The 14,950-nt window shown below is 45.6% G+C and overlaps 1 protein-coding gene across 7 annotated transcripts in view; it reads right to left on the minus strand.

Annotated features, from left to right (window-relative positions):
• Window positions 1–14,950, minus strand: part of GPM6B (glycoprotein M6B) — a 152,572-nt gene that overhangs the window by 7,882 nt on the left and 129,740 nt on the right. For all 7 annotated transcript variants that reach the window (XM_019746290.3, XM_019746293.2, XM_019746289.3 and 4 more), the window contains 3 exons: window positions 8,655–8,841; window positions 6,676–6,832; window positions 1,292–1,463 (listed from right to left, as the gene is read on the minus strand). In XM_019746290.3, coding sequence (XP_019601849.3) covers window positions 1,292–1,463; window positions 6,676–6,832; window positions 8,655–8,841 — 516 coding nt within the window. The remainder of the gene's footprint in view (window positions 1–1,291; window positions 1,464–6,675; window positions 6,833–8,654; window positions 8,842–14,950) is intronic.

Below are 14,950 nucleotides of genomic sequence, written 5' to 3' on the forward strand. Positions count from 1 at the left end.
CGTTAATGCATAGGTGAGTGCTTACATACTAAACAGCTCAAATGACACTTCTCTCAGGAGGCGAGGAAAGAGGACTTTTTAAAATTCCTTATTCCTCCTATCCTTGCCATGGGCCAAGAGTAAGTCTTCATGCTTCAGAAGAATGGGAAGTGACGAGTCCCTAATTGGCAGTGGAACCAGTGATTTCAAATATAGATATAAAAAAATGATGACCTTTTTTGGTTACATGACCCCACATTTGTAAATGAAGATGTTTAAGGACAATGATATACATTTAGACATTCAGTTACAGATACTCTAAAAATCCACTTTAGGCTGTTTTCAGTCCATCATAAAGAACAGTGTGGTTGAGCCTTGGTCTTTAAGAGATGAGACTGAGATGAGATTATCAGTCTGATGGGCAATTTTAGGCAAATTTCCTATTATGTTTTGAGGTAAGAGGTTGATGATAAGCCACACAGGAAAAACCAGCAGCAAAAATGAAATAGTCATCTTTCTCAAGAAAAGCTCTGAAAGACGTTATTTCTTCTTTGATTCTAATGAAAAGCTTCTTTCCCCTGGTTGTTTCTGCCAACAACAGGATTTCCTACCCTCCTGGCTCAAAGCACTAATTACAGTCCTTACTTAGGATGCTGCTTCTCTCACTCAGCGGGGAAGAAAAGTCTCAAATTAATTAACAGGAGGAGCAATGGCCGAGTCTGTGGCTTGTCAAAATGAACCAGCCTTAGCTGCCTGTTGTGAGGACCCCATTCATTTGCAAATGTTTGACCAGGTTTCCAACAGCCAGCTTCTATGGAGTACATTCTGATGACTTCAAAAATGCATCTGGATTTTATGTTGTGTTTTTCAGTACAGATGAAGTTTAAGCAATTGGTCATTTTAAAAAGAACTGCTTTGAAGAGTCAGACATACCAATTAATTGGGTTATACAGTGCACGCAATGTTTTGGATGGAACAAAACTGAAAAGAAATTGAAGAAAAAATACGTAATCTTTTTATAGTAGACTTCCAGAAGTCTTTTTTGATTGAACTGTATTATAAAGCAGCTTCATATTATAAGAAGTTTCTTTTACTTACATACCTAACTTGAAAATGGAACAAAATTTTGCAAGGTAACTTTGAGCAGCTAAGAGCCTATGTGATCTTTCCATTCAGAAAATGGAGCACGTTGAGGAAAACGATATATGCTATTCCCACAGGAGAACGTCTGAAACACATCATGATGATTACAAAGATGCCCATGACGTATGCACCGAGGATAAAAATTAATCTGGGGGATTAAAGGAAGTACCGTATTGTCGGATATCCACGCAGATCTGCTCCACACCGGCTGTCCCGTTGGTCTGGGGTGACTTGATGACTTCACAAGTTGACCATATGTTGTAGTACATAAACACGGGCACGGCAGAGAAACCAAATACGCCCAGCCAGGCCACTCCCAGCACATAGGTCAGGAAGACAAACTAAGCCGAGAAGAGAAGGAGAAAATGGTCACTGAACCTGTCAAGGCACATCCCCTGGGAGGAAAGCATTCGCATTTCTGACCCGATACCCAACTGTGGGATGCATTTAGTTCAGAGCACCGCCTGGACCACAGTGGTGACAAGGCAAAGTGACAAGGAAGAGGAAAACAGAGGGCTGGCAGCTGGGGCAGGGTGGTCACGCTCTCCACAACCGTAGGATTGAGAATATTACTACCCGAAGCCACTTCAGGGACTTTTCATTTTCAGGTCCCTCTTTTAACTAATAAGGAACTGAGACCCCAAGGGGTGGTCTCCCTTGTCCAAGGTCACAGAACTCATTAGCGACAGGGCCTGCCATGTGACATTCTTTCTAAATATCAGTTCCATCCGTACTTACCATGGGATAGTGTCTGGGTGGTTTCACAGGCCACTTGAATGATAACTTCATATTAATGTCCCCCAAATTACCTTTATTTTACAGACTAGATGGGTGGTATAATAGCAATTGCTACAGGAAGCCCTTTCTCAAAGGCATTTCACTAGTTTCACGATCCTGTGAAATTACTCAAAGCATTAGATGCTTGAACCTTTATTAAAAGTTTAACATAGCCTTGAACACAAGCTTGATGCACAGTAAATCTGACAACATTGTCATTTCCCTCCAGTTTTTGTTTTCATCTTTAAGATTCACAGAAGCTCTGCAAGCAAAGCCCTGGCTGAGGGAAAAATCGTTGTGTTCACCCACACGTTGCCATGGGCGATTTCAGGAACATTCTTCCTAACCTGCCTTGACTACCAATTTTCAGAGAATGTTGAAAGGCTGTTTCAAAAATATTGTGGTATTTATATTTTCAGAATATGCACCCACAGAGTGTGCGGGTGAAGGTTTGCAATTCGAGTTTGGCTTTTATTTTTTTCAAGCCGATGCTGGAGACCTGAAGGTTCCATCTAATTTTCCATACTGCAGGAGATACCTGGATGGTGTCGGGTTGGCCTGGGGGTCAGGCGCCTGTGGGTCACCACAGGAAACTGCAGCAACAAGTCTCTTACCTCAAGGACAGCATTTGCATTTCTAAAAATATTCAAAGCAGATTCCAGCGGTTTCACAGCCCTTTTCTCCCCAACGCCTATGGATGGGCTACTCCAGACTAGGGTTTCTTTTTCTTACCCTTCAAAAGAAAACTTTACTTTCTTTCTATTCTAGTAACACCACAGAGACTTGAAAAAGCGCTGGTGGTTCTTTGCTTGGTGAGCCTTCCCCAACCGTGGGGGTCAGGGCTCCTGAGGGCAGCCGGTGTCCAGGGGATGGAGCCTATGGGGGCATTCGCATTCTGGCGGCCCCCAGGGTTCAGAGTCATGCCCTCAGCTCCCAGGCGGAGGCTGCCCAAAACGCACCAGCCAGAGCAAGGCCTGCTGGTGGGCAGAGCTCACTGTCCTCCTTGCCTCATACAACTTCCTGTCGTTAGCTTGTCGCTTCATCCTCCACCAGCCCTCCCCGTCACCTAACACGCTCCAAAGCCAGTCCATTCAGGAATCCCCTTGAACGTATCAAAATCGCAGCGTGCAAGGCACAGGTGCTCCGTGAGGACACGGAAGAAGACAGTCCAGGTCCCCTCGGCACAACTGGCTTTGCAAGTTTTTAGAACAGATCTTTTCTCAAGTGAAATTTAACTAATACAACAGATCAGAGTGGGCTGCGCGTGTTGGCGGGGGGAGAGGGGTTCTTCCAGCTTGGCGTGTGGTACAGCAGATCCCGACACCCACGCCCACAGGGTTCTCCCTCCTCTGGCTCTGGGTGAAGCACCCCCTGCCTCCAGCACAAGCTCCCCTTACTCTCTACCATCCCCCAGATGTTCAAAGGCAAACTGAGGCACACTCAAGTTTTTCAAGAAATCTGAAAGTGTATTTGGGCATACATCCATTCGACTGGGGTAGCGCCAAACGGAAAGTGGTTAGGGGTGCTCCAGCAACACGAGCCAGGGCTTTGCTCCCACAAACCGGTGTGAGCTTGTTCCTGCCGCCACTCTGTCATCTCGGGCCCAGAGTGTTCCCAGAAACCCCAGCCCAAGTCTCTCTGTGACGCTCTAGGCAACTCCACCGGGACATCGGTCCACAGGTGCATCAAGCCCCACGGGCACGACACTCAGTGCGATCTCCATCCTGTCTCCCCATGCCTCCCCCTCCTGCCGGCAGCCTCCGCATCACGTGGCACGCACGCCAGAGACTGCGCGTTCATTCCCTCCTCGTGCTTGCTCCCACATGCCAATCATCGGGCCCACCTGGTCTACAGTCCTTGAATCTGCCCCCTATCCTCACTCCACGACTGGAGCCTAGTTCGGCCCTCCCCTTTGCCCCACCGTGAGCCTTGCCATCACCTCTTGCTGACCTCTCTTCCCGCCCTCCGATCCGTGCAGCATAGCACTCAGAGGTCTCGCTCTCTTGTGTGCACGACTGCATCACCCACTGCTTGTCTTTGTCTTCTGATTTTATTCCTAGCCTAGCACTTAAGGCCTTTCCTGATCTGGTCCCTGACCTCCTTCCAAGCAGCGTCACTTCTATCCTTTGCTCCACCCTTCCCTTCATCTGGGATACACCACTGGCTCCCTGGAACAACCCCTCTTTTCTGGGCCTCTCTGCCCTGTTCTTCATGCTGCTTCCTCTTCCCTGATCAGGTGTGGGGCAATTTCCTCCACTCCCGCCTGCCACAAAGCCCTCCCTAATTAATTCTGCACACAGAGGCAGTGCGACTCTCCCTATGTGTGCCATTTGCACACATCTCTCTTACAGTTCCCAGGCTATTAGCTAAGAAACTTAGCAGGAACTAAGGGCCAGACAGAGAAGCAGGGGCAGCACATTTCAGCAGTTTCCCCAAGCCCAAGGGTCCCTCCAGGGACGAGCAGCTGTCAGTGACACGTCCACTCAGGGAAGGATTGCGCTGACCTTAAGAAATTTAATGTGCACTGTGTCACAGCCTCTTCATGCCCAGGCTCCCATCTAGTCACAAAGAAGTATGCCACGATCTGTGTGCTTACATCCCTTCTTCACCAGAGCAGAAAACGCAGTCCGTGCCTAGCGCGCCAGGGGCCCGCGGCCCGGCAGAGAGGACCTATATTTTCCTCAGGAAAGGGCCAGTGCCTTGGTCAGCCAGCCTGGGCTTTCTTCCTCAGTGGTAGCATTTCTTTCTTAACTCCCAAACTGTTTTCTTTACACCTGACCTCTCTCTCAGAGCAATATAGCTGCTTGGGAGCTACTTTGACATGAATATGCCATTATAAACTCAAATTCAACTTGCCTAAGATCAAACTCCATAATGCCTCTTCCTTTCTAGACTCGCAAGCCGCTGCTGAGATTCCCTCTGTGATGCGAGACAGAAACCCTGTCTTTTTTTTTTTTTTTTTTTAATATCTTATTGGGGAAGGGGAACAGGACTTTATTGGGGAACAGTGTGTACTTCCAGGTCTTTTTTCCAAGTCAAGTTGTTGTCCTTTCAACTTAGTTGTGGAGGGCGCAGCTCAGCTCCAGGTTCAGTTGCCGTTGCTAGTTGCAGGGGGCGCAGCCCACCATCCCTTGCGGGAGTCGAACCGGCAACCTTGTGGTTGAGAGGACGCGCTCCAACCAACTGAGCCATCCTGGAGCTCAGCGGCAGCTCAGCTCAAGGTGCCGTGTTCAATCTTAGTTGCAGGAAAACCCTGTCTTTTAATGAGCTTTTTTAAAGCTTTGTCCTCCTCTAGACCAGAGGGCAGCATACGTTGTCTGCAAAGGGCCAGATGGGGATCAGTTTAGACTCTGTGGGCCACTTACAGTCTCTGTCACAACTACTCAGCTCCACTGTCCCAGCATGAAAGCAGCCATGGACAATATGTCAACGCTTGATGTGGCTGGGTGCCAATAGAACTATTTATGGTCATCAAAATGAATTTCGGGGCCGGCCCGGTGGCTTAGCCGGTTGGAGCTCTGTGCTCCTAACTCCGAAGGCTGCCGGTTCGATTCCCACATGGGCCAGTGGGCTCTCAACCACAAGGTTGCTGGTTCAACTCCTCGAGTCCAGCAAGGGATGGTGGGCTCCGCCCCCTGCAACTAAGATTGAACACGGCACCTTGAGCTGAGCTGCCTCCCGGATGGCTCAGTTGGTTGGAGCGTGGGCTCTCAACCACAAGGTTGCCAGTTCGACTCCCGCAAGGGATGGTGGGCTGCACCCCCTGCAACTAGCAAAGGCAACCTGACCTGGGGCTGAGCTGCGCCCTCCACAACTAAGACTGAAAGGACAACAACTTGAAGCTGAACGGCACCCTCCACAACTAAGATTGAAAGGACAACAACTTGACTTGGAAAAAAGTCCTGGAAGTACACACTGTTCCCCAATAAAGAACTGTTCCCCTTTTCTCCCGCAAAAAAAAACGAATTTCGTATAATTTTCACAAGTCATTGTATTCATTTGTTTTTACCCTCCCCCCCAACAATTTGAAGATATAAAGCCATTCTTAGCTCATGGGCTGTACAAAGACAGATGGCAGGCTGGCTTTGGGCCAAGGGCTGGAGTTGGCTAACTCCTCTCTTTAGACTATAAGTTTCTTGAGGACAGGAGCCTGTGTTTTAATCTTTGCATTCCTAGTGACTAGCAAAGTTCTCAGCTAGGTGCTTACTAGAAAAAGTGCTTGGCAAATACTTCCAGAGGGCTTATGACAATCACAGCACATGTAAGTCTTTATGGCCACAATCCATATTCACGGACAAGGGAAGGGGAGCACTGAGATGACATGAAAATGATCTCCTTTCATAGTGGGAACTTGCTATTTGAAAAATCTTCAACACCCTTATTACCTATACGTTGATAAGGGAAATGTTTGACTAAATACTACCAGCCATAGATTTTAATTTATTATTAATAATATGTTGAAGGTATTTTCATATTCCTAATTCTAAATTGGTAAGAGCACTACAGGCATGCCCCAGTTTTATATTGCACTTCACAGATGTTGTGTTTTTGACTAATTGAAGGCAAGACCCTCCACCAGCAAAAAAATTCTGACTTGCTTTATTGTGATACTCACTGTATTGCGGTTGTCTAACCCGAACCTACAATATCTCGGAGGTCTGCCTGTGTTTGTGTCATGGACTCTCGATCCACTCTGTTAGCTCATAGCTCTTACCAACTACAAAGCAGTCCACAGAGGTGTGGTTGTATGTCGGACAAGCCGAAGTTCGCACTCACCATTCCACTGATGCATCGGCCACAGGCGGTGGTTTTAAATTCCCCGTGCAGCTCTTTCACTGCGCTCGTGGTGTAAAAGCCTTCTGCCAACAGAATGATCCCATACAGGAAGAAAAAGGACGCAATTCCATAGATGACATACTGCATCAGCTGGATTCTGTGAAAAGGAAGAAGACGGCCTGAAAAGTTTAATCCACTGCACGGTAAACAGACATTTTCAGCCTCCGCAGGGAGGACATGAGACTGATGTGCCTGTGACGTTGATGACGTCAGCGGGCTCCCGGGGCATTCCGACAGGCATACATACCTGCCCACCCCACCGCCACCTGGGCCTTTCTTCCAAGGTGAGCCCACTGTGGAGGTGGACAACATTCTCAGACGAGGGAAACGTTTCCTTTCAGGGCTAAGGGCTCAGTTGTCATCTTTTAATACTTACCTAGTCCTGTGACGTGAGGGTTAGAATCCTCATTTTGCACATAAGTAAATGGGGCATTGAGGACTTAAGTCACTCGACCAAGGACACAGAGTAAGGGGCAGAGCCAGCATCTGAACTCTGGTCCAGTGGACAGACAACATGTTCCTTCCGCCATATCAAATATCTCCCAACCAGGCCTAGTGGTTAACGTTATTCACACTCAGGGGTCCTTTAGGAGTAACTTGGGCAGATGTGTTTTGCATTTACATTCTTACTACACAAGTAATAATATGTCAAGTAGGTGTAAGATAGAGAACGTAAATTCACAGCTCATTTTGTCCTATGCAAGCTCACAGGGACCCAGATGCCCGTTCCTTAACCTTTGGCTGCCCATTGGAACCACCTGGGCAGCTTTAGAAAATACTGGTACCTGGGTGCTATCCCCAGAGATTATGACTTAATTGGTCTGGGGTGAAGCATGGACATAGGGAATTTTTAAAGATTCCTGGAAGTTTGAGAGCCACTTATCAAGCCACTAATAATTAAATCCACACACCTTTCCCAGGTAGTCATGGTAAATATTTCTTGGTCTTCTTTGTATTAGGTTGGTGCAAAAGTAATTGCGGTTTTTGCAATTATTTTTAACGTTTTAAACCACAATTACTTTTGCACCAACCTAATACATAGTCGTACTCAGTGAGTCCCTTGTCCTGCTTGATCGTCCTTACAACCTCCCTCACCCCTGCTCATTTCTTTGGATGTCATTCGTGAACATATTAAAAAATAAAAGAATAAAATTCTCTACGGACACTTCCAACGTGATTCCATTATTGTTCCATAAAAATTCATGCCTTTCTCAGTCTGGTAGAGAAGTTTCTTATACTCACAAGACACCTAAATACCATGCAAGTTTGGGAGTCAAGGGAAAGAAAAAACATTGAAGACAATGGGAAAAGGGGAAAATACATGTAAAAAAGAAATCGTTGCTGAGCTTGCAGTTATGGAAACCTACAGGTGGGAGTTGTTGAGACTCCATTGAGAATGTTTCCAGAATGGGAAGGCAGATTTCAGGCTCAACCCCCAAAACTTCTGCACTGGAAGAAGCCTCAGGGTTTATTGTTCTGCCTGAAGAAGTAACTTCCAAGTCCTGCTCCTGTAGGCTTAGGGTTCCTGTCATTGCAGCGATGGTCATTTCCTGTGAGAACACTGGAGGGCGCCCGTTACTTGGAAACCGTAACTCGGGTACAATGATTGGTAGCATCAACCTGTCACCTTGCCACAGCCCTCCATGTCCATGGCTACAGTTTGCGCAGTGTCCTATGTGTGCACCTGGCCATTCCCAGGTGAGATCCCATCGCAGGTCCCAAACACCCTGGGGGCCACATACCCACTGCATTCTTGGCCCTTTCTTTTTCCTTTTCTCATGGACCTTTTGCTTTCAGCACACAGTGAGCTTTAATGGCAAGCATCGGCTTTCTGCCAGGAGAGCACACTGTAGACTTTTTGAAAACATCATGGGGTGGTTGCATTTTAAATCCATTTTTAAAGGGAAGCAGGTACTTACACCTCACTCAGCAAGGCGTGGTCACTGGTGTTGGTGGAGAAGTGTTGCTCAAGAATCGCCACGGTGCCCGCGAGAGCCACGTGCCCACAACCACAGAACAAGGCAACTCCAGAGAAGCAGAGGATGGTGGCCACCAGAGAGGCATAGGGGACTCCTCCCAGACACTTGATGCAACATTCGAAGCAGCCTGGACCCAAAGGAGAGAAAATGCAGTGGTTACGGGCAAGATGCCTCTGGTCTTCATGAGACCACACATTAGCAGAGAATGCTTTCTCATCTTCCCTCTCATGCTCTATGTTCACAGCTCAACATAACAAGGGCCGGTGGGGTAGTTGTCATCATCTCACATTCTGTGCGTGAGAACCTTGCGGCTCCAAGAGAGAACCTAGCTTAATTTGCTTGGGGTGAGTGGCAGAGCCATCAAATAGTTATGGAGTCACAATTCTAGAGCTTCCCGATTGAACCGGGATGGGTTGGGGGACAATCACTCCACTAACAGTCGAATGACAGGACAGCAGTGAAGCCACAGTTCTGTGAAGAAAAGCGACCATCAAATTCCCCCCAACCTCATCCTTCTGGGGTTTCAAGTACCTCCATTTCTGTAGCAGCCAATGGCTTTGCCCGAGTCTTTACCTCCAGGGCAACCAGAAGAGTCAAATACAGTAATTATACTGTTGCTGCTGCATTCAGAAAAATATCAACATGATCATTTTGGTAAGGTGATGGGTAGTTTGGTCCCTAGAAGTACAAAGTCACTAAGATCCACTCAAGTGGGTCCACTCAAGTTTCTCTCGTGTCAATATCAGAAATTACCTCAACTTTATAATAAAAATGTCCCCCAGCCCAGGCAGCACAAGCAGTTTATTCATAGTCCTCCTCCTCCCGGCTTCCATCTGTACCCTTCCCCCGACACACACGTTCAGAGTAAGAACCCAGAACCAGTGGGTGACATTTAAGTACTTGAAGAAGGAAAAGGAACAGAAGCAAAAAAAACGTGAAGAGAAAAAAAAGAAAATGAGCATCCATGAAGTGAAATGAAGGAGAGCCACAATTCACTCTTCATCTTGAGACGAATAAGACTTTTATCCGTTTTTAAAATAAACTTTTCCTTGAGGTGTCCAGGGAGAGCTCCCCGAGGGGCAGAGCCAGGCGCTGATTTCAATTCGAGACATTCGTGTTTCAGTAGAGCAGGGCTGGCCTCGGGATGACGTCACTACCTCCCTGACCTCCCATCCCTGTTTATAGTCTCTAGACCCTTAAGTAAATGGCTTGTCAGGGAAATCGAACTCTGCATGCATTATGAGGTCTAGCAGCAATCAAGAGCAGTTCATTACTCCGAGGCAAGCACATTAAACCAGCTACATTTCTTTTCCCTAAACGGTCTTTACAGTAGATGGGGAATGACTCCCCTGCATAAAACACTGGAGATGGGCTTTTTCCATTTTGATGACCATCCCATTCTAAACTAGCAGTTGCTTAAAGCTACCACAAGAGGTGACTGCAAATTCACATTACCAGATTTCTCTTCAATTCATAGGAAAATAAAAAATGTCAGGGCTCCATAAGAAAGCGTGCTTCCTTTTATTTCAGAAGATGATGAGCTGTTTTCATGAAGACCAATCTCCCGGCAAAGGATTTATAAAACTACATAAAATGGAACGAGTGCCCAATCCAGTTCAAGTTCACTAGCAAGTACCAGTACCTTAAAGACCTTTGCACACTTGAGATTTGTAAACAAGGATGATGGAGTTCAATTTTTTTGTCACATGACCTTTGGGGGGCTGAGGTGAGGGGAGAGGAGTGCAAATAGAAGTCCAAATTCTTTCCAGGCTCCCAAACTAAGGGAAACTAAAATCCCCAGCTTGGATTATGCCCCATTATATAGAAACAAAATAGACCTGTGTGTGCTGTACCATTCACAACCTCCCCCATTCTCAGTCTCTATGGCGATGTAAGGAACAAGATGAGTGGTTGCTTCCTTGGCTAACGAAATTATATCTGGTCCTTATTGGATAGAGATGTGTGGCCTTGAGATTGTGCTGTCCAATATGGTAGCCACTAGCTCATGTGGCTATTTAAATTCTTTAAAATAAAATAAAATAAAAATTTCAGTCCCTCAGTTGGACCAGCTACATTTCACATGTTCAGTAGCCACATGTGCTAGTGGCTATCATACTGGTCAGCACAGATATAGACCATTCTATTACTGCAGAACACTGCTTTGGAAGATATAGTTTGACCTGCCACATATTTGATTTTCTGTAGCATGAGCTGGGTCCTAACTGAATTTTACTTCATATTTCATTAATTGAGTACTTTCTGAAAACCTTCTGGGTGCTAAGCACTGTGCTTGGTTAATAGGGTTACAACTAAGAAATCAACACTCTTCTTTACCTTCAAGGAGATAAGTCTAATGCTTCAGGCAGACACGTGACATAATTATTATAGTACAGCATGATATAGACTGCTGAAGAGCCAGTGGATAGTGGGTGGGGAATGGGGAGAGCAGAGAAGGACAGGAGGGAGTATAATTCCTACCGGAGAGGGGTTAGGAAGGGGTTTCTACAGAAAGATCTAGTATGCAGAATACATAAACAACTGGTAAGGTGACACTGACATATAATCTGATAAAATGCTCATTCAGTTCTGAATGTTTTTGCATATATATATATATATATATATATATATATATATATATATATATATTTTTTTTTTTTTTTTAAATAAACCCACATCCTTTCTCGTCATTTGGAGTTAGGTTTGGTGTTATAGCATAGCACACACGCCCTTTAACTATATAACTCATCCTTCCAAATCCACAGTTACTGCAAAACTCTTTCATCCAAAGGGTTATAGCATTCTGCTTCTTTCAAAGGAAATATCACAGCCGCTCCCTGACTCAAAAAGACAAGTAGGGTTAGAAGAATGCTGCTCTTCAGTCTCAAATTCACCACTGGATCAAGGCTACAGTTTCCCTGCAATTTATCTCTCTCAAGGACTCCGTATGCCCCATGCTGTGGGTTTGGTTTTATAACAGCAGGGAAAACCAGGGACTCAAGAATTTGGGGGATCACTTCAATGAGTCATAGTCTCTCAGCAGATGCCAATGCTCTTACGTTTTCAGCAGATGGTTTTATTTGCGGCTATAGGAACTCTGGCTCCTGTAGAACAGAAGTCAACATGTTGGTTGGTTATCGTTGTTCCACATGCACAGATAAAGTTTGTACAGCCCCTGCCCAACAACGTGAGTAGAAGCTTGTGGAACACAACATGGGAAAAATGTATAGGAAATAATACAGCTAGATGCATAGCTTAGTCTAGTTTGGTTGACCAGTTATCTACAGGGTTAAAATTGTATGTGCGGTGGATTTCCAACCATCTATAAATGGATCACTCCCCATTGTACCTTCTATGTCAGTCTAGAAGCTATCTCTATGCACAGTATGTAAGCTTTCTTTGAACACTGGGTAGTTTGGTTGTATGCCACATGCTTATCTCAGAGAAACCCAAACTGCTGCAAAAAGTAAGAAAAACCTAAACGTGTTTTCTAAATATGGATATCAATGTGGTTAGTGTCCTTACATTAACAGCATTTCTGACTTGAAAAACATGTAGATAGGTATGTGGCAGAGGTGGTGGTAGAGGCCGTGATGATGGTGTGTGTTCAGGCTGGCCTCCTAGGCGTGCACCCTGTGCAGTCTTGTGAGGTCCTGAGCTTGGTTTAATGCTCTGTTACTGCCATCTTGAAATTCTTAATCTTTCGACAAGGGTGTCTGAATTTTCATTTTGCACTGGGCCTGCAAATTATGGAGCCAGTTCTGGGTGTATTTATGTGGGAGGAGGCATGAGGGTGTTTTTTCTTTCTTTCTTTTTTTTTTTAACTTTATATGTCACAGTAGCATTCTGTTTCATTTCACAGTGGGACATAGAAATACAGCCTAGAAAGGCAGACATCTCCTTGCCTACCATATTATCCTGAATACAGCAACCATCAAACTCTATATAAAGGGACTAATTAATGACTTCCCTTCACGCTGAAAGGGAGCAGCCATTATCCAATATAGTATCCATCACAGAGTCAACGGCTTACTTCTTCTAAACCAGGAGTCAGCCTATATTTTTGTAAATAAATTTATTGGAACACAACTTACATTCATTCATTTATAAATTGTCTGTGGCTTTTTTCCCCCTACAATGGCAGAGGTAGCTGTGACAGAAAGCATAAGGCTTACAAAGCCTGAAATATTTACTATTTATAGAAAGCGTTTTCAGACTCATATCCTGAAGCGCTGATATTCAGAGTGTGACACCAGGACCAGCAGCATCAGCATCATCTATGAACGTACTGAAAATACAAATTCTTGGGGCCCACCCAGAATGACTGAACGAGAAACTCAGGAAGAGGGTGGACCAAGTAATCTGTGCTTTAACAAGCCTTTCAGGCAATTCTCACATAGGCTCAAATTTAAGAACCACTGCCCTAAAGAATCATGCAAGCTCTTTACTGTGTCAGTTCCACCTACTTACTTTTATTACCATCCAAATTCCACTATAATAAAAATCGAACTCCACAAAATGATTCCTGGCTTCCGGCCAAGATGGAGTAATAGGGACCTAATTTATTCTCCTGACTGAAACAATTAAAAAACTGAATAATACATATGAAACAATGGTCTTCAAGATATTAGACATCAGGCTGTGAAGAACTATCCATGGCTAATGAGTCAGTTATTAAAATACTCAACAGAACCAAAGAACTAATGTTAGATTACCTGTAATTTATTTCAAAGAAGCAGTTAGCACAGATTCATCCGAAGGCACAGCTCAGCCCTCACTCACACAAGAGAAACTCTTCCCATAACCTTGCTGTTATCAACAGCTTGGGTATTGGGGTCTCTTAAAGGTCTCGTTTAATTGAAGCTGTCACTTAAGCAGAGTAACAGATATGGGTGAGGATGACAGCATTGGGAGGGAGGGAGCAGCTGTCCATTCACTCATTCCATTTCATTCAATTAGTGAACATTCAATGTTCACCAAGTGTCTTCGATGTCCCAAGCACTGGGATGGGTGCTGGGGACTAAATGGTGAGCTAAGATAGGCGTGGTCTAGACTCTAATGGAGTTTATAGTCTATGGGGGAAACAGACGTTAACCAAATGGTAAGCTCAGAAGTGCTAGGAGAGCAAACAATGGGGACTTACTTCGGCTCCTGGGGGGTGGCGCAGGATGGCTTGCAGATATTACATATATAATAATTAGGTAAAGGGAAAGATGGATGGGTTGGGGAGGGTGCTTCAGGAACAGAAGGAACAAAAGCTGCATGGTGGCAAAAAGCAAGGCGCTTTCCTGGGCATGAGAGAAGCCAGAACATAGTACACACTGAGGGTGGGGCAAAGCAGGTCGGAAGGCGCTACCGGAGTCAGAGCACTCAGGGTTCCTAGGTCATTTTAAGGATCCCCACAATCATAGGAAGCCATTGAGCGTTTTTAACCACAGGGAACACACTGGGCTTGTAAAAGGTCACTGGGGCTGATGTGACGGGAACAAAGCGGAAGTGGACGTGAGTAGAAACCCACTGGAATGGTTCAGACAAAAGATGACAGGAGCTTGGACTGAGGCAAAGGTGGTAGAAGTGGAAGAAACTGATGATGGGTCTGAGAGATGGTTAAGGGGTCAAATGGGCACAACCTGGTGTGGAGTGGGTCGTGGGGTTGGGGATGGATTGGTGAGTAACGAGGATAACTCCTAAGTGTCTGGCCCGTATAGCCGGATGGGAGTTGTGTTGCTTCCTAAGCTAGGGTTGACCAGAGGAGTGCTAGGCTTTGAGGACAAAGCTGTTGAGTTCCATTTTAGACATGTTAAGTTTGAGGTGGTTGGATGGCATCTTAAGGGAGGATTTCTGGTAGGCGATTGGATATGTGGGTCTGTAGCTCAGAAGAGCGAAAGATGGCTGCCGTCTACTTCTACTGAATAGCAATGAAAACTTCCAGAGGTCAAGAAAAGATATGAGTCGACCATGTATCCGTTGGAAGTGCTTTAGACCCTTTGCTTTGCTAAGTGTAGTCCCGCGTTAGCAGCATCGGCTTCAGCAGGGAGCTTGGGGGGCATGCAGCATCTCAGACTGCACCCCAGATGGGCTGAATGAGAATCTGCATTCTCACAAGTCCCCCAGCTGATTTGTGTGCACAGGAAAATTTGAGAAGCCCATTTCTAGTCAACAGTCCCGTCTTCCCAGTCTCAGGAGGGGTGTCCTGAACCCGTTTGAAGTGCCCGTTTTGTGTTCAACCGTGTTTGGTG

This window comes from Rhinolophus sinicus, chromosome 18 (genome assembly GCF_057876585.1).
Source record: "Rhinolophus sinicus isolate RSI-liver-muscle chromosome 18, RSI-T2T, whole genome shotgun sequence".
NCBI lineage: Eukaryota > Metazoa > Chordata > Mammalia > Chiroptera > Rhinolophidae > Rhinolophus > Rhinolophus sinicus.